The 20,573-nt window shown below is 39.7% G+C and overlaps 1 protein-coding gene across 2 annotated transcripts; it reads left to right on the top strand.

The window, feature by feature from the left end:
* The first annotated feature begins 816 nt into the window (after positions 1-816).
* PARD6B (par-6 family cell polarity regulator beta) lies at positions 817-20,022 on the top strand. Of its 2 annotated transcripts, XR_015703098.1 has the most exons (4): positions 817-1,066; positions 6,026-6,248; positions 15,287-16,838; positions 17,752-20,021. XR_015703098.1 is itself a non-coding variant. In XM_087750373.1 (3 exons), exons 1-3 carry the CDS (start codon positions 1,001-1,003, stop codon positions 16,114-16,116), a joined length of 1,119 nt encoding a protein of 372 aa, XP_087606499.1. In that variant the 5' UTR covers positions 817-1,000; the 3' UTR covers positions 16,117-20,022. The 2 variants fall into 2 exon arrangements, 1 of the variants encoding a protein (XP_087606499.1); XM_087750373.1 differs by having other exon boundaries at positions 15,287-20,022.
* Positions 20,023-20,573: the final 551 nt, after the last annotated feature.

Here is a 20,573-nt window from a genome sequence, read left to right as displayed (position 1 = left end):
CACTCTGACATGTTACCAGATCCTGCAATATTATTCGTGGTTAAAATGAAAACAAACTCCACGAACATCTTTACACCCAGGATGAGTGTACAGATGCATCCCGAGAGTAAGAGAGCTCAAACTTTGAGCCCGATCTGGACTTTTCATGTAACCTGTCGATACACAAACTAACACCGGTGCACTTTCTGTGCTGAACTCGCAGGATCCCATGATGCCTGAGCCTGAGGTGTTCTGATGGCACTCGCCTTCAGGGCAGCCTGGCCCTGGGGGCTCCTCTCAGGCGGGCGCCGGACCCGCCTCCCCAGCGCTGCGGGAGGGCGCGCAGCGGCGGGCTAGCAGCTCCCCGCGGCGAGGGGCGCAGCCGGAGCCCGGGCCGGCCCCAGCGCAGGAGGGCGACGCGCTGAGGCGCCTGAGGAGAAGGCGGGGAACCGCGCTTCAGCCACCGCAGCCCTGTGTGTACACACCAGACCCGGCCACTCCGGGGCAAAGGTTGCCGAGGCACATCCCACACCTGCTCCCTAGGAGAAAGGGGAAAAAAAAAAAAGACTTCCTTATCACACAGCGGCCCCTCCTCCTCCTCCTCCTCACCCGCGCCTCCATCTTGGAGCCCCGCCGCGCCCGGCGCAGGTGCGCGCCCCCGTCGCCAACCGCCGACTGCGCATGCTCGCCGGCGGCAGGTGCGCGGCCCCTCCCTCCCGGCGGCGCAGGCGCTGTGGCGGCAGCGCCGCGCGCTGGCCCCGCCCCGCCCGCGCGGCTGGCCGCTGGCTCGGCAGGTGCCAGGAGCCGCCGCCGCCCCGCCCCCTCCCCGCTCTGAGGGCGGAGGCGTCGCGGCGGCAGCAGCCGGCGGAGCGGCCGCGGTTGCCGGGGGCAGTTCGCTTGGCGCCGCGCCGCTCGCCTTCCCCTGCTGCCTCTCTCCCCTTCCCGCAGCGCGCCCCGGGGCCCCCGGGGGAGAGAGAGGAGAGAAGAGGTGACACCGACGAGACACCGACCCTCCGGCGGCATGAACCGGCCTCACCGCGGGGCTGCGGGCAGCCGGGGCCTGGGCACCATGGAGGTGAAGAGTAAGGTGGGTGCCGGCCACCGCGCCTGCGGGCCGCGGGCGGCGGCGGCGGCGGGGCGGGAAAGAGCCCGCCCGGCCCGGCCTGGCCCTGCCCTGCGGGGGCGTCCGGTCGTAGGGTCGCTGTGGGGCAGTGAGCGAAGGGCGGCGGTGAGCGGCGGCGGGCAGGGAGAGCTGCTGACTCACCTGCTGGAGGTGGCACCGGGGGCGAGGGGCCGGCGTCCGCCGGTGCACGGCCCCGCTGTCGCTGGAGCGCCCCTCGGGGCGCCGGGCTCGGACAGGCGGCGGTGCCCGGGCTGCGGCTGGGGGCGGGCCCCCTTCCCCACCTGCCCGTCCCTGCCCCAGCCAGCTCCCCCCGGTCTCCTCAGGCTGCTCGGAGGCTGAGATGGGAGTTAGGTGGTGGTGTGGCTTGGGGGGTGCGCTGGCTGCAAGGGGAAAGAATAAGTATTTCCGAAGAGTTTAAAAAAAAACAAAACAAAACAAAAAAACCAAAACAGATTAGTGGAGTTGGCCCCTTAGTTTCAGCATAGACTAAAAAACATACAGAGAAGTAGATGTTTGGGGAAAGTTTGGGATAACCGGGCCAAAAGAGGTGTTTAGACACATAATTCACAAACTCCAAAACCTGTTCTTTGTCTGAATTAAAAAAAGAGTACATTTGTTTAACTTAGTGTTTCTGTACTCCTTTTTTTTTTTTTATTTAACTTGGTGACTGTGTGCTTCGGAATTTTTCTTTTTTTGGTGGGCTAGAGCATATTCTTATAGCTTGCATTACTTGATGAGGTAAGCCCTGACTAACTTACTTTAAAGTAGAGCTTGCCTTCTTTTAGAGGCTATCTGAGGATTTTACACTGGCAATTGTTTTATAAATGTGTATCTGTGTGTTACGGCTTACACCAACAGTTTCTTCTTGTCAAAGCTTTGCCCAGTGCTCCAGATTCTCTCATGGGTGTATCTGCATCCGTTCTTCCTATTGTTAATTTTTCACGTGCTGGTTAGGCAAAGACTTGCTGACAAAACTTGCATGTTCTGAAAGAAATTACATTTTCTGTTCTGGTTTACATTTGTAATATTTTGTTGACATGTCATTCTGCAGTTAACGATTGTAAAAGTGTTGGATGTGCAGTAGTAGGTGGAGTGTCAACCTATTAGTTAAATGTGTGTAACTTGAGTTAAAACCTCCTTTTCATTGTCTAGGCAAATTGCACCTACATGGGAATGTATTTTCTTCCATTGGTAGAAAAATCTCCTGTGGGCTTCTTTTAAACTAGTCTACAGTCTGTCGTCTGTATTCTCCACCTTCCTTTCCTGCTAATCAAGTGTTACAGCAGCAGTATAGGTGAAGCAGTCAGGACTTTTGTTGTGTGGCTTTTTTAAGGATAAATATTATAGTGCTGACACTTCTAGAGAAAGTATGGTTGGTCTCTATAGCTTGAATGATGATGATTTCTTTAAAGTGTTAACTTTTCATGTGGACAAAGCGAGAAAGCACAGGAATACCTGCTAGCCATGATTTCAACTACTGGTTAAGCATAGCTGTTACCGTGGTTGGTGAAGTCTTTTTTTCCATCTGTGCTCTTATAAGGTGAAAACAGTCGGTACAATGTGTTTATAAACAAAAGACTTGTTTCCTCAGCCCAAAACTTAGGCTTACTGTTCCCCCGTTGTGTGTTTTCCTTGATTTAAAATATATCTAGGGGTCACCTGTGTGATGTGTCCTTTGGTGTTTGTACAGAGAAGTGTAGAAGTTCTAATGAACAGGGACTGTCTCTTAAGTGCGTATTATGAAGCAGGTTTCAAGGCATTCCTAGAACTACTTGTCGCTAATGCATTATTTAACAGCACCTTGATTTAATATAGCATAGGAGTCATCTTCCTTGTATGAAAATAAGCAATTCTAAATAGAAAGAAGAAAGGCTTGTGTGGGAGGTGGAGGGGGCCATTACTGTGGAGAGGTCTAGGCTTTGAAGGCTTATCAGCGATATAAAACTCTTTATTTAGATATTCCAAATCAATAATCGTGCCCCAGCTGACAAAGCTGTGCCAGCGCAGCCCAACTGTAGTTGCAGTTATATGAGCAAAATCCTTTTGTTATTCTAGTTTATTCAATTTGGGTAACTGCTCTGAACTTGCCCTGGCGGATCCTCATAGTATATTAATTCCGGTTAGCCCTTTTTCTTGTCATAGAAAATAAAATTTTATACCCCAAACTGGAGTTCCTGGTGATGGTATGAAAGCCCCCAAATAAACTTATAGTCCTCTAGATGTAAAATTCGGGTTTTTTCCCCCCTCTCCCTTATGACTTGGAATAATATTTTTTGAGAATGAAATCTAATATACTGATAAGACAGATATGGTTACTGTAGTTCATGTTCTCGTTGCTGGAGGCTTGCAGTATGCGGTGTTACAGAGGACTTAAAGATGTCTCTCATAAGTAAGTCTTACTTAAGTCAGTATCTCCAGTAACTTCCTAGTATGCTGGCATAGCTTGTACTGGGTTTTCCCAGATGTTAGCAGTGTAACAGCATGCATTTGTAAAGAGCTCAGGTGGCAAGAAGCCTTCTCTTCTTAAGTTAGTCTTTTCCAATCTTTTAGCTCCTCTAAACTTATAAGTTGTAAGGGCAGCCTATTTAATAGAATAGAGCGCAACATTTGACATAAAATGAACACATTTTAGGGGGTTAAAATAAACAATGAAATTGCATAGTTTTACTTTTGTCTTTTATCTGCTTTATAATAGTATTGAGCATATGGCAAACTGTTAGGAAATAATAGCCGGAGTATTAGTCTCTTGGTGTTTGCACCAACTATGTATAAAACAACGTGGAAAGAATAAAACCACACGTTTGAAAATCTGGCCCTGTGTATGCTTGCTGCAATAGGATTTAACACTTACTCCAAACTGAGAGTGAGGTTGTTGGCTTTTTAAACTTTTATTACTGAATTATGTTTAAACTACGTAGTCTTTCGAAAGCAAACAATTGAAATTGATGCAATGCATGGACAATTCCTGTGGCGTTCATACTTTACATAGCTGAAGAAAGGTTTGAGAGGCACCGGATAAAGTCTTTCACTGACGTCAGGATTAAGTGTGCTGCTTCTGATGTGATGGGAGTTCCTCCTCCAGCCTTTTCTTTGCTTTTCTTGTAAGCACGTATGAATCATTCCTTCTGCCTTATTGTTAGTTAATGTTACTGTAACTGGGGTATTTCTAGAAGAGGAATGTTCCCAGATAATTCCTTTATTTGAAACTTTTGGAGGAAGGTGGGGTGTCGGAAGGTGGAGCTTGTTTTGCTGTGCTGTGTTTGAGTTAGCATGGTGCTAATGTGCTAACAATGGGGTCCTTGTCTCCTTATTTTCATTCCTTTGATTGTATGTGAGAACTCTAAAGCTTCTGTTCTCCAAAAGGTTGTAATCAAATGTGAGGTAAAGGTTGGTGTAGAGGCCTGGTAAAGTGCGCCTTCACATCTACTGTGTGTAACATATACCCAAGTATGTGACACTGTGAGGCTCAAACTTTCAGTCAGGGAATATTTTGTTCCATGTGCGCTTCTGTTCTGCTAAAAACTAAACTTGCTGAAGAAGTTATTTAAAGTCTTTATGTTCACTGTAGGTCAGCAATAGAATTCACAAAAAAAAAAAGCCACCAATTGACTTTTTGTTTGTTTTCTATTTTTTAGTGAATAGTTTATTACTCTTTTAAGTCTTATACAAGCTGGTCTGCTTTTAGTAACCTGGCTGCTGCTCTCTCTTAATTCCTTTTAGCGTCTGTCTTGTGTTTTGTGTGCCTGATATGGAGGTTTTGGAGTAATCTTTATCCAATATTCTGTTTGCTTTGGGTCCTGCCTGTGCTGGCCAGAACACTATCATTTTACCAGTTATGCTTGCTAAAATTAAAATTTGGCTAGTCGGCATCAAATGCTTACTCTTTTATTTGCACCCAGTTTAGTCTTATGCCTACCAACACTGAATCATTGCTAGCGTTGTTTTTTAATAAGTGTTTGTACTATAGGTGATATAAGAGACTGAAGCACAAGTGGACTAGGGAGCTGGATTTTTTTGTTGAATGATCATACTGACTAAATGCAAATGCTGACTAAATGCAAATGCTACCCCTGAAAGTACAGTGCCAGTGATTAAATGATTTTTTTTTTTTCGTATCTTCTGATTCTTGTCTGTTTTATACCCTGGACACAACCATATTTTAAAAGACTATGCAGTCAAGGTTTTGAGTCTTGATTGTGCAGGCAAATCTTCTGAGTGCTCTTAAGGAGTAGTGGCTGGTTGCTTCCTTTATATCTCTCTTTAGGTAAGGGCAGAATTGACTTGAGATCAGCTCACTAAAGCTTCACTGCACATAGTTTGTACTGAAAAGCAGCAGCCATTCTTTGTAGTCTTCAGGTCAAAGTGGCTTTTTCATTTCTTGTCCGAGCAACTGAGAATCTGAAAACTACTCAGTCTTGCATAGGTTAACCATAGCTGTATAACAATCTATACATACCGTTCTAAAGTGCACTGAAATTTCTTCGATAAAGTTCCAGGTAGTCACATACCACAGAAGGTTAATCATAATCTTTTTTGAGCCACCAACATCAGTGCTGGGTATGAATTCTGTCCCTTACCCAGAGCATGGCCGTTTCATAAGCATGTAAGAATCTGCAATTATTCTTGCACTAGTTTGTCACCCTAACGCTAAGCTACCATATCAGTGAATGCTTGACCTAAATAGAACAATGAAAACAACTTTTGCATATTCAAATGCACATGTTTTATCAAGACCAAAAATACAACTTTTGGAAAAAAAACCTCACAGTTTAAAATGACCTTTTTATGCCACTTCAAAATTATCAGTTGTAGTTTTTAGTGCACTTTTAATTCCATAACATTTCTGGCTTAACATCCAAATCATTCTATTGCTTGAGGATGTTAGATTTCCACATTAATGATGTAAGATATATTTCGTTGTAGTTCGGAGCAGAATTTCGACGATTTTCTCTGGAGAGATCCAAACCTGGGAAGTTTGAGGAGTTCTATGGATTATTGCAGCATGTGCACAAGATACCAAATGTTGACGTTCTAGTGGGATATACGGACATTCATGGAGACCTGCTGCCTATCAATAATGATGACAATTATCATAAAGCAGTTTCCACAGCCAATCCTCTGCTCAGGATTTTCATTCAGAGAAAAGGTAAGTGCACTTGAAGTCTGTGAATCATCTGTTTATCCAGTTATACCATGTTGCAGTAAAGTGTGACGTATGGAGGAAAAAACCCTTCAGTCCTATTTCATCATGTTGAATTCCGTAATCATTGTGGATCATGAAAGGTATTCCCAACTTATCTCTCTTGCAAGAGCTTCCTCGGGCAACCTATTTATGCTTTGTGCTTTTTTGCTTGTATTTAGTTCGGTTAAAGTCAAGTTAAATCTCTAGCAAATGCTTCTTTCTGGTTTTATGTAAGCAAATTAAAATAAACTTCAAACCTCTAGGGTTTTCTGCTCTGTATGTTGGATGCCTTTCACTTAAAATTCCGATCTTGATCAGACAAGAAGAGAGGCTGTTACAGGATGGAAAGGAATCTTGAAAGTCTTATTACATGAAGTATTAAATGTCAGTATAAATTAAAGACTAACTTTGTAATATGCTACTCCTATCACACTTTCCTAATAAAACATTCTGAAGCTTTCAAAATGACAAGCTTATTTCAGTTAGCAGACCTCAAATGTGAGTGCTGCTTAGTTTGTTTGCCTTTAAAAATGGCATGTCTTCTAGGCACCAAGTTCTGCTTGTCTCTTTCTAGTGTCTGCTTTTGTTTATTAGGAAAAAAAAATCAAATCTGAAGTTGTAATTTGTTCTTGTCCAGGAGAACATATTCAGTATATGGAACTGAAGGGGAGGGGAGAAATCTAATGATGTGGTTTGAAATTGTTTTAATCCAAAGAAGCCAAGAAAACCTGATTTCTGCACTTGTTGGTTTTCTGCTTACTTGCCTACAGGTGTGAGTGTGCATGCATGGTGTGTGTGTATATACATGAACACATGCATGTGCAATTCCTATCCTAATAAGGCAGTCAGCTGATCTTCGAATAGCAGACTGCCTTTTGTGTAGCTATTTTATAAATATGTGCACTGGCTGTTCTGGCTCTTGCTAAGACAGGCTTATTTTCCTTAGAAAAATACTTGGGCATCGGAAGCTTTTATCAACTTTCCCACTTCAAAAAATGAACAAGCTCTACAACAGCCTGACACACAAACAATATTCAAAAACAGGGTGGCTGCTTGCCAGAATGTTTGCTTTGTTTGTATTAAGGATCGTATAGTCTAGTGAGGCCTATGTTTTCAGTCCTGAATTGCCAAAGGAATGAACTATTTGCTTTAATAGAACCTAGAGGTAGAAAAGGTCTATGATTCCATTTAATCTCCTACAGTAGCCATATGACAAGAACAGATAAGCCACTTTGTCAGCCTGGGATTATTGAGGTTGTATTTTAACACCATATGTTTTTAGATTGTTACTAGTGTTACATGTTTGATGCTGACTGTTACTAGCATTATATTTATAACATCTTATACCTTTATTCATTGTACCTTTATTTGAAGTGTTGTGAATTATTTCTTACTACTCTGGTGCGAGGAATTGATAATAGAATTGATATAATGCGCAGAACTAGAAATAAGATTAACCCACTTAAGTTTATCATGCCAAGAATCGATTAGCAGGAAAAGCTATGTAGAAAGTATCAGTTGTCATCACCTTCCCTCTGACACCAGAGTCTTTTGGCTATAGAGTTCAGAGAATAAAGAACCCAGGCTGGCATCCGAGTCCAGCACTGTACTTTGTTCTGAATCAGTTGTGACCACTTTGATCCCTTCTGTTGATTAAATTGAGGCTTTGATTCCATTAGCATCTTTGCCATATAGAGCAGAGGTTTGTTTGATGGAAAACAAGGAAATAACTTGATTCTGTATTTTATTTGTGATAATTTGCCTGTAACTAAAGCTGAATCGCAGGAGTTGGAGGTATGTCATAGTTTGTGCAGCATAGTTTGTTTACATGTGATCAATTCATCCGGTTGCACAGATCTTTATTGGCTGTACCTCTGAAATTGAAAATCGAATGTCTGAACAAATACCTGCTATTGATGGGGCAGCTTTGATCTGTGCTGCTTTGGAACTATACCTAGTAAGTGACACAAGTTACTCTTCCACCTGCAGGGCTTCTTGTGGCTTTCTTACATTCTCTTAAACTGGAAAATTTCTGTGGGTTTTCTAATGGAACTTTGCCTATATTTCCAGCAATATTAGTTGGGAATTTAAGATCTTTGGCAAAAAGCCACTGTGGGGAAGAGAGAAAGTTTTTGCTATCTTAAAAGACATGAAATTTTATTATACTGTCTTACCTATTTAGAAGCTGTATGCAGTTTGTGGAAAGCTAACATAAGGTATGAGCAGACTACAGTAAAATCTAGGGTAAATAGTATTAACTTTTTAGTATATTGCATCCAAGGAGCACCTTGAGGGATTGAAATGGGAGCAATGGGATGCTTTTGCAATGTTGTTAATAAGTGACAATTGTGATAATGTGACTCCAAAATTTCAGAAATGTTGTTATGCCAGAGTAAGCACTCCTTTCTCTTCTGTTTGATTTTTGACTCCTAATTTATGAAAACTAGAAGGTTGTCTGTCCCAAGCATTTATCTGTATTGGTTAATGGGGTAAGAAACCTAGAAATCCTGCAAGGAAATGAAATTGCATTATTCCCCTTAGACTCTTCTAATTATATTTAACTAAATTCCTTTAAAATATTTTAAACTGCTCTCCAGTGTTAAATCTAAACTGGAGCGTGATGCTGCACAAGTCAAGAATGGCTATCAGTTTGCAGAAAACAGTTGCTTATTGGAATTTCATTCTGCAGTCAACAGGTACTGTTGACATCTGGAATTTAAAGGTTAAACTGATGTATCGTGATTAAATCCAGATGTATGGGAGTCGCTCTGTCTGTGAGAAAAATCTTGCTGAAGATAAAACGGGAGGGATGACACACAGTCCATACAGACCCTGAAGGGCTGTTTGATGTGGGGGACTTCGCCTTGTAAATACAAGAATAATAGAGATGGTAACTTAACAGAAGATATATTTCATTATAATGCCCTTAAAGCGCACTTGCAGGATATTAAATTACAATATACACCTCCTGCATGCACGTGGTAAAAAGTGGATTCTTTGAAGGGTTAATTCATTTGTGCCTCTTGAGGTAGACTTTTTCACTGAGAAGCTTTATTTTGGTGAAAAGTAAGAGGAATTCGCTTTTTAAACAACTCTGTAGGGAATATCCTAGCTCTTGTGAATCCTCTTTCTAACAACATAGGTTAGTTTCCTAAAACCATGTTTTGTTATAACTTGTGACTAAGTAAGAGGTAAGATTTGTTGGGGCTTATTTAAAAATGCTAGATTGCATCTGTATTCAAATGTACTAATGATTTGGGGATTTTGAAAATTTAATTCTTGAGGGTAATTCTACATTGCTTTGCAAATAAATCAGAAAAACATTTTACATATCTGTCTTGAACCATGTTAAATTGAAACCAGATTTGGCATTTGTGGGCTTTTGTTTTAAATTTCATGTAATAAGTACATACGGATTGGTGCCACCTTGAGCTTGAAACTGCTAGGGGAGAAATCATTCTTGCACTATGTGGACGGTCTCCTTAACACTATCTGTAGTTAACACCTTGTCCTTTTGGGTGTATGCCAAAATATTTGTTGCTGCAGCTTTAAACTGATTAGCTAGGTGCCAGAACAAAGATGCCTTTGTACTTGAGAATATCGCTTTAGAAAATTTGTTTAGCAGTGGAAGAGAGGTTAAACAGAGTCATGCTGCTTGGCTGAGATTTGGAGATGAGTTTTCATCAACACTTCACTATTTCTTTTTCTCGCAAATTATGTAACTTTAACTGTATATCTTAAGGTTTGTGCTAGATTTGAATTATTAGACTACTAAGACTAGTTACAATGCAAAACAACTACCCTCCGATGCTGTATCGTTTCTTAAATGTTTTGATGTATGGCTTGCAATTTTGGGATGCTTTTACTTCAACAATGTGTCATGTAACTTAAGGAAGTTTCTAAAAGCACCAACTCAGTGTTAAGGTTTCTCATTGTATATTTGTCTTCTGAAAGAGACTTTTAAAGTTCATCTCTCTTCTAATAAATGTTTTCCTAATCTTAGTTTTTGTTTAAAAAGCACTTTTGAATCTGTTATTTGACATACAGATATATTTACATAATATTTCTTTCAAAGCCAGTCCTTTTGCAACTTATCTTCATGTTTCTCTACTAACTGTGGAAAATCTTGATTTGGACAAAAGCTTTAAGCCTCACCAGCTGATGGTTGTGGGAAGGCAAGCTGGGTGATGGTTTTTGTGACCTCTCATTTCTTGTTGGGGAAGGAAGTTGCGAATAGTTCTAGATCTAACTGTTGGGTAAAAGGCACAAACTTACTGTGATCATTTGCAGGACCCAATAAATCTACTTCCTGGATGTAATAAATGTGTGTATGTTTGTATATCTAGTACATGCCAAACTTACCATGTAGGCTCAGAAGGCCTGAGTGGCAGGAGAGGGATCCTGGTATGTGGCCTGCTAGGAAGGTGAAGAAGCCTTACAGCCCACTGTGGCAAGCTGGGAATGTCGAATATCACATTCATTTGATATGACAGGATGTGTAAAATACCAGATACGCTGTCTGATTCTTTGACAAGAATCTGAATTTGTGCACTTTGAATTTAAGGAGAAAAACTCAAAAACTGAATATCTTTTAGTGCTGCAGTGCATGTGGAAGAGCACTTGCAAGAAAATCAATACTGTCAATGTTTTGATACGTTGTTTTCCCGTATACTGTTTCTAAACCAACTCTTACACTAAAAGCAGTAGAAACCCAGTGCTTCACTGGTACCAATGTGTTAGTCCCTATATCCTACAGTTTTCATCAGCAGCTTGCACTCTAGCACGAATAAATTGTGCATGTGCAATATTCCTGTTTTCTTTAGATGAGCTTACTCTAAAAAAAAAAAAGGCATAATATGGCTTAAGGTATGAACAATATGGAACTAATCAGTTGAAATGCTTCCAACTTACTCATTGGCTCTTTGGAGAACTTCCCAAAGAACAGAGCTCTTCTGGAGCAATGTGGTGTTAAATACCTAGAAACATGTGTCACCAAACCAAAAAGAAGCGAAGCTTTTGAAATGAGGCAAAATGACATATCTTGTCCATGCAATGTCTCTCTGGTCCTTGGAATATTTTTCTCTAGTCTTGAGAATTTTCTGTTGATTGTGCAGCCTTAAAACCAGAGTTAGAGATCCATACTACTTAGACGTGCACCGCACAAAAAAGTTTTCATGTAGTTTTTGAGATCAGTAAGATGCATACCAGCTGCTGTTGGGGGAGAGGGAAATCCATGACCTAAAAAATAACCTTGGCACTCATTAACATTCTCTTAATTCTAATATTCAAGCCACCATTGTCTTTTGTTTATCTAAAATCTTCACCTATATTATCACTTTCTTGCTGTCATTATGTTACTTTGTATTTAGCAGTAAAAGATACTGCAAACAAGACCCTTCTGTCTAATATCTTATTTCACAATTGCCCTTTCCAAGTTGTTTTGTAAGCAATTGTAGTTCCAAAGAAAAAAGAAAAGCTATTGCAACTCATTGAATTGCAAAAATCCTCCCAATGTAACAACCAGATGTCTAACGTGAAACTGGTTGGATGGGTTGTCAGAGATAAGGGCAAAAACTTCTCACACTTTTTTCTTTGATCATAAATTTTAAGCAAACATTAAAAGAATTGTTCCATGTTGTCTGAAAAATCAGTATGTTAGTTTTCAGCAATGGAGTACAGGATTTTTAATGGCTGATCTTCAGTCAGTTAGATATCCCAAAATGCATTTTACAGAGAAAATGGTAACTTTGCATTTTTGGAGGTGTTTTACACTTCAGACATAGTCCACCTATTATATGCTTTTGTTTGAGAGGTTGGATTGTTTTTTAATCAACCCACTCTTCAACACAACTGCCTTAACACTCTTCGGCATCTGAAGAACAGATTTTAGGCTACTTCTAAAGCCTTCTTGCTTGATGTTGAGATCTAATGTTATTTTAATTTAACCTTAAATTACAATTTTTTTTTCTCCTTAACGTCTCTTGCAGAAGAACAATAGTAATTCCATGCTTTTCTGAGAGAACCTTTCAGACTCCCAAAGAAACTAAAAATTATTTCCTGTGTTCACAATCATCTAATGTTCTCAAGCATAGCTCGTGTAGGTTCGTCTCTTTGCTTCTACTTTCCTACTCTTCCTGTACAATTCATAGAATCATAGAACAGCCTAAGTTAGAAGTCCTTGAAACATCATCTGGGCCAGCCTTTTATAGGAAAGGGAGCCTATGACGATATTATCTAGCACCCTGTTCAATTGCATCTTGAAAACCTCTAGTGATGGGGACTCCACTGCGTCCCTGTGGAGGCTGTTCTAGTGATTGTTCTCACTGAAGAAAAAAAAAAAAACCCCACACCACAAGACAACCAAAACCACAAAAAAAAAAACCACCCAAAACCAACCAAAAACCCCCAAACTTTATATTGAGATGAAACCTTTCCCAGTGCCACTTGTACCCATTGCCCAATCTTCTCCATGTCTCTTTGTCCTCTTGGCAGCCACCCTTTAAGTACTGAAATACTGTAGTGAGGTTCCCCCGAGCCTTTTCTTCTCCAGAGAGAAAAGACTTAACTCCTTCAGCCTTTCCTCATAGGGCAGGTTCTCCAGCCCTTTGATTATCTTCGTGGCCTTCCTTTGGACCTTCTCCAGCCTGTCTATGTCTTTCTTGAATTGTGGGGACCAGAACTGGACACAGTACTCCAAGTGCAGCCTGACAAGTGCGGAGTAGTGGGTCGATCACATCTGTCTGTGCGAGTAATGCCCCTGCGGGTGCAGCCCAAGGATCCCGTTTGCCTTTGCTGCAGCAGCGCGCTGCTGAGTCGCGCTCAGCTTGTCCCCCAGGACCCCCAGGTCCCTTTCAGCGGGCTGCTCCCCAGCCATGCTGATAACAGCCTGTACTGGGCTCTTTGCTTATCTCATCCCAGGTGCAGGACTTTGTCATTGTCTTTGTTAAATTTCATACTGTTCTTGCTAGCCCACTCCTTGATTTAGCTTCGTTTTTACCTGCTGATCCTAAGGAGAGAGGGAAGCAGATTTTTGTCTCAGTGGGTGAAGTGGGAGAGCAAAGTCCCTAGGGCGCTCTCAGTATGCACTTTCTCACATGAAGTGTCTGTGCTAAAGTAACACGTGTGGAACAATTTGTGTTAGTGCTGCCTTTGTTCATTTGCTAACTCTTGCAGAAACACCAGTCTGGGTGAAAAGATGGCCAAATCTGAGAAACAGTAGAAGTAAAAAATTAACTATGCAAGGTGGATGTAATATTCTAGAGAGGCATCCGTGGTCTCCCAAAGTAACTGAGTTTGTCACAAAAGCGACTCCAGAGTATAGTATAGCTGTGTAGACTTAGCTGTCTTCAGAAACAATTCCTGTTTATGTCAATTAAATTGTTGAACAACTTTATCTGTAAATTTTACTTTAATACAAAAGATGTTCTGTCTTTAGCAAAGACCTTTGCCTTCCTTAAGATCTGATTATTTTTTTAAACAAAAAAAAAAGAAATGTAAATGAAGGCCATCATCAGGACATATTTTTTTAAACCATGTTGATGAACTATTTTGTTACTATTGTGTGCGAGCAAGATACGAGTTTATAATAAACATTTTTTTTGGTGGGCTAACTTAAATTTGTTTCTTTTCCTGTTGTCCTTTATCTTTTAGAATACTAAATCCAAGGCTGCCTTAGTAGACCAATCGTTTTATTCTTAAAAAAAATCTTGTTTTCAGCAGTGCTAATGTCTGGGGAAGGGAGGGGTTAGTATTACCTGTTGGAATAGCATTAGACAATTGCTTTGGAATTAATTTCTCTGTTCTGTTTTGCTTAAAGCATCTGAAGAGTCCAAATATAACTGGTACATGTCTGCGTATCTTCATCTTAGCCTAGAAAAAAAAAAGTTTTCTGACTTACCAACTCTCACTGTACTTTTTTCATCAGCAATTGACAGCTCTCCTGAAATTTCACACTAGGATCACATTTCCATAGTTATTTCAGTTCACAGATTAAAATGTATAGCAATTCTTGTACTTTCTTGGCTGTACCAATGGCATCTTAATGTGATAATACAAAGAAATTCCAACTTCTCTGAGTCCCAGGGTTAGTGCAAACCAATTCTTCTTGATTATTTTTTTTATCCACTGCAGGAGAAAAAAAATCTGTGCAACATTGCAAAAATACAAGTGTTGATCCAAAGAAACTCAGATCTGAATGTGTTTTGGTTCATTGTTTTTGAAGAGTTACAGCATATTAAAAACAAAAATGGAAGCTTCCTTTGGTAAATAGGCATTTCAGACATCAGAATTGCTTCTGCAGAACATACTTTCTTTTCCGCTAAAAGTGTTTGTATGACTTGCATATGTTTTCTTTTTTAAATTCTAAGCCATTTGCATGCTTCTGTATCAAATTGTGGCAGTTACAGCATTGCTTGTATGAACAGCTTTGCTTGAAGTATTTGTGTGCAAGATCTCTTTGTTTCTGCTCCACAGCCATTTTACCTACAGTGCATGGGGGCAGGGAAGAGAGTGCAGAATGGAATAAGCTTTCTGGAGTTTGAATCCAGGTCACTTGGCTAGCTTCCAGGGACTAGGCAATAATAGGCACACTGGCTGCTTTCCCTTTTTCATTCTTTCTTTTCCAATGATCTGAAACCTGAGGAGAGAAAACTAACAAGTGGAATTACTCTGAATAAAATCAAAATGTTTCTAGGAACATACTCTTTCCATTCTAACCTTTTTCTCAAGCAGCTAGAATATAGTTCTTTGTCTCTACTGCTGCTAACTTCAATTTTTTTGTGTGCTGTCTTTCCTTTGGTAGTAGTACACCAAAAGTATTACGAACTTTGATTAATCTCATAACATTAAAGCTCTTGTTTCATGTGTAGAGAGAAATGTTTCTACTCCAGCAAGCCAGAAACCTTCTAGATTAGATATTTCATTCTGCTAACCTAAAACATGATAGCAATGTGATATGGACCACATATAAAGTGATCTAATTATCAATGTGCTATGTCTTACAGAAGATGCAGACTACAGTGCCTTTGGTACGGACACTATGACAAGGAAGAAAAATGTCTTATCAAATGTGTTACGTCCGGATAATCACAAGAAGAAGCCACACATTGTCATTAGCATGCCACAAGACTTCAGACCAGTGTCTTCTATTATAGATGTAGATATTCTTCCAGAAACCCATCGCAGGGTACGACTTTACAAATACGGAACTGACAAACCCCTTGGATTCTATATACGAGATGGCTCTAGCGTCAGAGTAACGCCACATGGATTAGAGAAAGTTCCGGGGATTTTCATATCTAGGCTTGTCCCTGGAGGTCTGGCTCAAAGCACAGGCTTACTGGCTGTCAATGATGAAGTACTAGAGGTGAATGGAATAGAGGTTTCAGGAAAAAGCCTTGATCAGGTTACAGACATGATGATTGCAAACAGCCGTAACCTGATCATTACAGTAAGACCAGCAAACCAGAGAAATAATGTTGTGAGGAACAGTCGGACTTCTGGCAGCTCCGGTCAGTCTACTGAATCTAGCCTTCCAAGCAGCACGCCAAATATTTTAGCAAATTTCTTGCAAGGAGAAGAGGAAAGCGATGAAGAGGACATTATTATTGAAGATAGTGGCGAGCCACAGCAGATTCCAAAAGCTGAACCTACCAGTGAAAGCCTAGAATCATTGACACAAATTGAACTCCTTCATGACTCAACGCAAAATGGATTCCTTCCTTCCAGTGAGATGAACTTGAATCATTCAGCGGGCAGCATTAGCATGGAATATGAAGTACAAGATCCAAATCATAAGTCATTAGAAGAAGATGGAACTATAATAACACTATGAAACTACATTGGTGTACTTTGTATTAAGTAAGGATGCCATGCGTGTTTTGATTTGGCCTAATACGTAATACATTTTATACCTCTCCATCTACCAAGCACTGCAGTTAGATTAAAAGGAGGGAAAAAAGTAAATACAAGAAGTTCAAAATTATGTGAGTTGACTAACTTCAGTTAATTCTGCACTTCAGTGTAAATACTTCACAAAGGCGGAAGATAATTGGTAAATGACTGAAATTGGATGAGGAAAATTTAAATTGAAAATGAAGGATAGCTAAGAGATGGCTGTGAGCTTTCTTTTAAAAGTACTTTTTTTTTTTTTTGTACGGAATACTACTGGTTCTATAGAAGTAAACTTCCATTATTGTGTGAGGTTGACTAATGTACTGTGGTTTCATGTTCATCTGAAGTGCTGCTTACGTATGATGGAGCTGCTTTAGCCACTTCATTCCTGTTCTGGATTGCTGTTCAGCTGGTAGAGCTGTTTGTGTGCCTCTGTGTATGAGGAAACTGAAAAATAAGCAGGAGGTGGGGTGGGAAGAGTTGTTCTTGGTTGGTCTAGTTCCCCGACTGACACGTTGAGCAACGGGGGTATTGATAGTGGTCAGCAACTTGATAACAGTCAGGATTTGAAGGCGGGAGCTTCTGAAGTTGACTGTTCCCTTGTAAGTGAATGTGCAACCACAGGCTCATTAGTCGTGCACCTTTACTGTTTTGAATGGCCAGGTAAGCTTACTTTTAATGACTATGGTTTTGAAATTCAAATGTGAAAGTCTTAACACTTATGTATCAAAGACCTTTTGTCATTTTAGTTTGCAATATTTAAGGATGACATTGGATTTAGTTGCTAATCCCAGTAAATTTCAAAGAAATCAAGTGTAAACTTAATGCTATGGAAATAACATAACGAAATCTATGTTAAAATCGCAGTCCTAGTAGAAGCTGTAAAGATTTCTACTAGGAAAGGTTTGCTGTAGTGAGTCTGAATTATGTAAAAAGTTACTTTCTTCAAACCTAAACAAGTTAGAACAGCTTAAATTAAATCCCTCGATTAAAAAGACGTTTTAAATCAGAATGAGGCTTTAATAGAACTTGCTTAAGCCATGTGATATTAAATTATTCATTATAATGAACTAAACTGTAAATGCTGATCTTTCTGTGTACCGCTGGCTGGATGTTTTGAATATTACAAAGTTGCTATATGTAAAACAAAATACTGATGACAAATCCTGATACTGCAAGTGCATAAGTATGTGTGTAATCAGCTGCAAACTTACTAGGAGAACTGCAGGGAGAGGCTGCTAGCGTTCTTTTTCCCCTTTCCCCTTTTAGTATCTCCTGCTTTACCACTTTGGCACTCAGTTCCCAACCTGACCCTTCTCTGGGAACACAAGTTGTGGCAGGAAAATGATGACAGGTACTAACAGGGTTGGGGAGAAGGATGGATGGAACTTCTCGCCAAGGATCCAGCGGTCTATGTCAACCTCTGAGAAGGAAGTGGGATGCTACCAGTTCTGTACTGTGGTACTGTGCTTACCAGAGCCAGTAGCCTAGGTTCTTGGAAGCACGTTCTACCCTGTGGGGAGATATGATGAGCGGGAAAGGAGACTAACACTAACCCCTTTCTTTTTTCCCTCAGTCTATCTTGGGGAAACATCTACCTCTGGTAACTTTACTAACAAGAGCCTAACTGTAAGTTTAATGGTAAGGCATCTGTAAAAGTCTTTGTACGATATCAGAGGCTAAAACTCTATTTGTTTAAGATTTTTGTAATGATGTAACCAAAATTGCTTCTGTTATTACTGCTGTTTAATTTTACTAAATGCAAATTTTAAATTCATATCTCATGAGCAGTAGTATATTTGAGCCTTCAATACCATTGGAGTTCAAGTCTCGGATGTCAAGAAAGGTTGTATTCATGCCCTTTTTGATTTATGGAGAGTTGGCATAAGACAGTGGCACTCTGCAAATACAGGTTAGAGCTCTGCTTTGTTGGATTTATTTATGGTTTCTTCACTGTGCATATGGGGAGGCCCTGCAATCTTTTCCAACATGAGCAAGAATTTTGAGGTGTTTTACTTATTTCGCTAATAATTATTAAAAATGAAGAAACTACATCCACTTAGTGTGAAATGAGGAAAAGACATATTCATTCTGCAACGTGTGATTTTAAATAGACATGTTTTCTGTCAGTGCTGCTCTACACTTCCTTTATTTAAGGAAGATTGTTTACTTTAAAATGTCTCTTTTTTCCTTTATCAAAAGACTTTCCTTCCTGTATGAAATCATCAGTGGAAGGTGACTTTCATTTATTATGCTAGTTTGCACTTCCGTGCCTTTTGTTTACTTGAATGTATTGTGAATAATCAAAGGAATAAAGGCACTTGGATAAGAAATGAGGTCCACAGATACAGAAAATGAACTGGTAGTGCACTTAAAGCAGGTGTTTTCATTCAGTGGAAATACATTATGGGTCTAATGTGGTCCGTTAGTATTTTGCAGCTTGGATAATGGCTTTGAGCTGTTAACTTACACAGGAGGGTTGAGTGCGAGAATGCCAGTGTTGCAAGGTAACTTACTGCTTAGGTACAAACACCCGAGGTTAGTGTGCTGCCAAACTCTGTGTTACCTAATCTGTACTTATAACAGATGCATGGATATTTTGAATATATATGCCAGTATTAAGGACTTGTAGAAATTTAACTAGGGTCCTTCTCTAAATTGCATGAGAAGTCATCTCTTAGGACCTTTCCTGCAAACTGATGAATCTAAATGTGAGATAATATTCTTCTTGACGCACATCATGTTCTGTTTTACAGAAATTTGGTAACATGTAGTACAACTAAGCATTTGGGACTTGATAAAAACATTAAAGAATAAACCTAAAAATGGTTTTTTTTTAAAGTGTGTATTTACAGTTATAATGACAGACTGCACAGCATGTAATTGCTTAATGCTGCAGTTACCATAAAGTTTCTAAAGTTCTTCCGTATCTTACTAATGCATACACTGTTAATTACAAAATATTTTTAAATTGTTACTTCAGGATGATCAACGGTTGATTAAGAGTGGCTAAACTTAATATAAATGGCACTGGGGTTCAGTATAAGGTTTTTTAAAATATGCTGATATTGTTAGCCTTTCATTCACTACCTCCTAAATTTTTAACATCTTTACAGTTTTCTCCTTGGAAGAAAATACTTAAAGGCTTGACTGTTTTATATAGATTTTATCTTTAGCTAAAAAAAGAAAAAATCCAGAAGTGATAGTGAGGATGCTATGCATGATTGACAATATTACGCTGCTATTAATGTAATCTTTGTGTATTAAGTATCCTGTATATGTAAATTGTATTTTCAATCTAGATTTTATAAATTAATTTATAAATACCCAAATTATTTCAAAATGGAATGGAAAACTAAAATTCTTTTGACTAGTGTTATATGTTGTGTACATGCACAGTGGGGGGACAAGTCATTCCTTACTTGCAACTGGGAGATTTAAGTGCACCTTAATAGGAAAAGGAACAAATTCTTAATAGAATTAAGATGCATTTACTTTGAAGTTCTGCTATGGTACTGGATAAGTCAAGCCTAACTGTGAATCTTTTTTTTTTTTTTTTTTTTTTCCACAGCTGAATTAAATTTAGGACAATGTTCTCACAAGCTGTCTTTAACATGTGTATTTTTGTGACTATTATGTATTTTCTAATTAAATTTTACTTGCAATGTGATTTTTACATGAATGAACTTGTTTAAAATGTCAAATATCAGTATTTTTCTTACAACTTTAATGTATAATGTACATTGGTATCTCACTGAATGAAGATTGATTTTACAAAATCAAGCTAGATGTAGTTGTATATTAGTCTTATATTTTTACAGACTGGAATAATAAATGGATATAGAAACAAAATGTTTTTTTCTCAATTACTTTGTCAGATAAGTAAAAATGAGGAAGAATGTGTCATTCTCAAGTGTGAAAGTAGATGGGCTTCCCCTTTTTTTTTTTTCTTCTTTTCCTCCTTCCTCTGGGGCAGCTCAGTGGGCTCTGTTTTCATAGCAGTCTTAAACATGTGCTTGCTCTGCTCCCTTCTCTGGAGCAAATCTCTGCACATGGAAAGTATGCAAGGGTTCAAAACATTTGTCCTTCAGCCCTGTTGACTAACCTGTGATGTGCTTATTCCTACAGTAGCCACAAATAATGAATCTTGCGTTGTATCGCTTGCCTGAGCGCTGCTCATAGTAAAGTGTAGGTTATGAGGCCTGGGAGATGGTTCCTCATCCTCCGTCACCTTTGGCAAGTGCTCCTGGTGATGTGGAGGTTTTCACTGTTATTGTAAGTAACTGGTGTAACGCTCTGTATTAAAGTTTTAACTTGAACCCATTCCACTTGCAAATGTTTTCTCCCATATCTAATGCCTTGGCAGCCCTTGTAAACATTTACCTAGCGACAAAAGAC

The sequence above is a fragment of the Nipponia nippon genome, unplaced genomic scaffold (genome assembly GCF_047370975.1).
Source record: "Nipponia nippon isolate SJK-2023a ecotype South Korea unplaced genomic scaffold, ASM4737097v1 scaffold_13, whole genome shotgun sequence".
In the NCBI taxonomy this organism is placed as follows: domain Eukaryota; kingdom Metazoa; phylum Chordata; class Aves; order Pelecaniformes; family Threskiornithidae; genus Nipponia; species Nipponia nippon.
Note: the sequence above shows the minus strand (reverse complement) of the source record. Positions and strands in the feature narration are given on the sequence as shown.

What these genes read in the sequence shown, in the direction of transcription:
- PARD6B (XM_087750373.1), top strand. Translation starts at nt 1,001, where the DNA reads ATGAACCGGCCTCACCGCGGGGCTGCGGGCAGCCGGGGCCTGGGCACC. An exon ending in CCATGGAGGTGAAGAGTAAG is followed by an intron (nt 1,067 to 6,025) that starts GTGGGTGCCGGC and finishes ATTTCGTTGTAG; the next exon opens with TTCGGAGCAGAATTTCGACG. An exon ending in GATTTTCATTCAGAGAAAAG is followed by an intron (nt 6,249 to 15,286) that starts GTAAGTGCACTT and finishes TATGTCTTACAG; the next exon opens with AAGATGCAGACTACAGTGCC.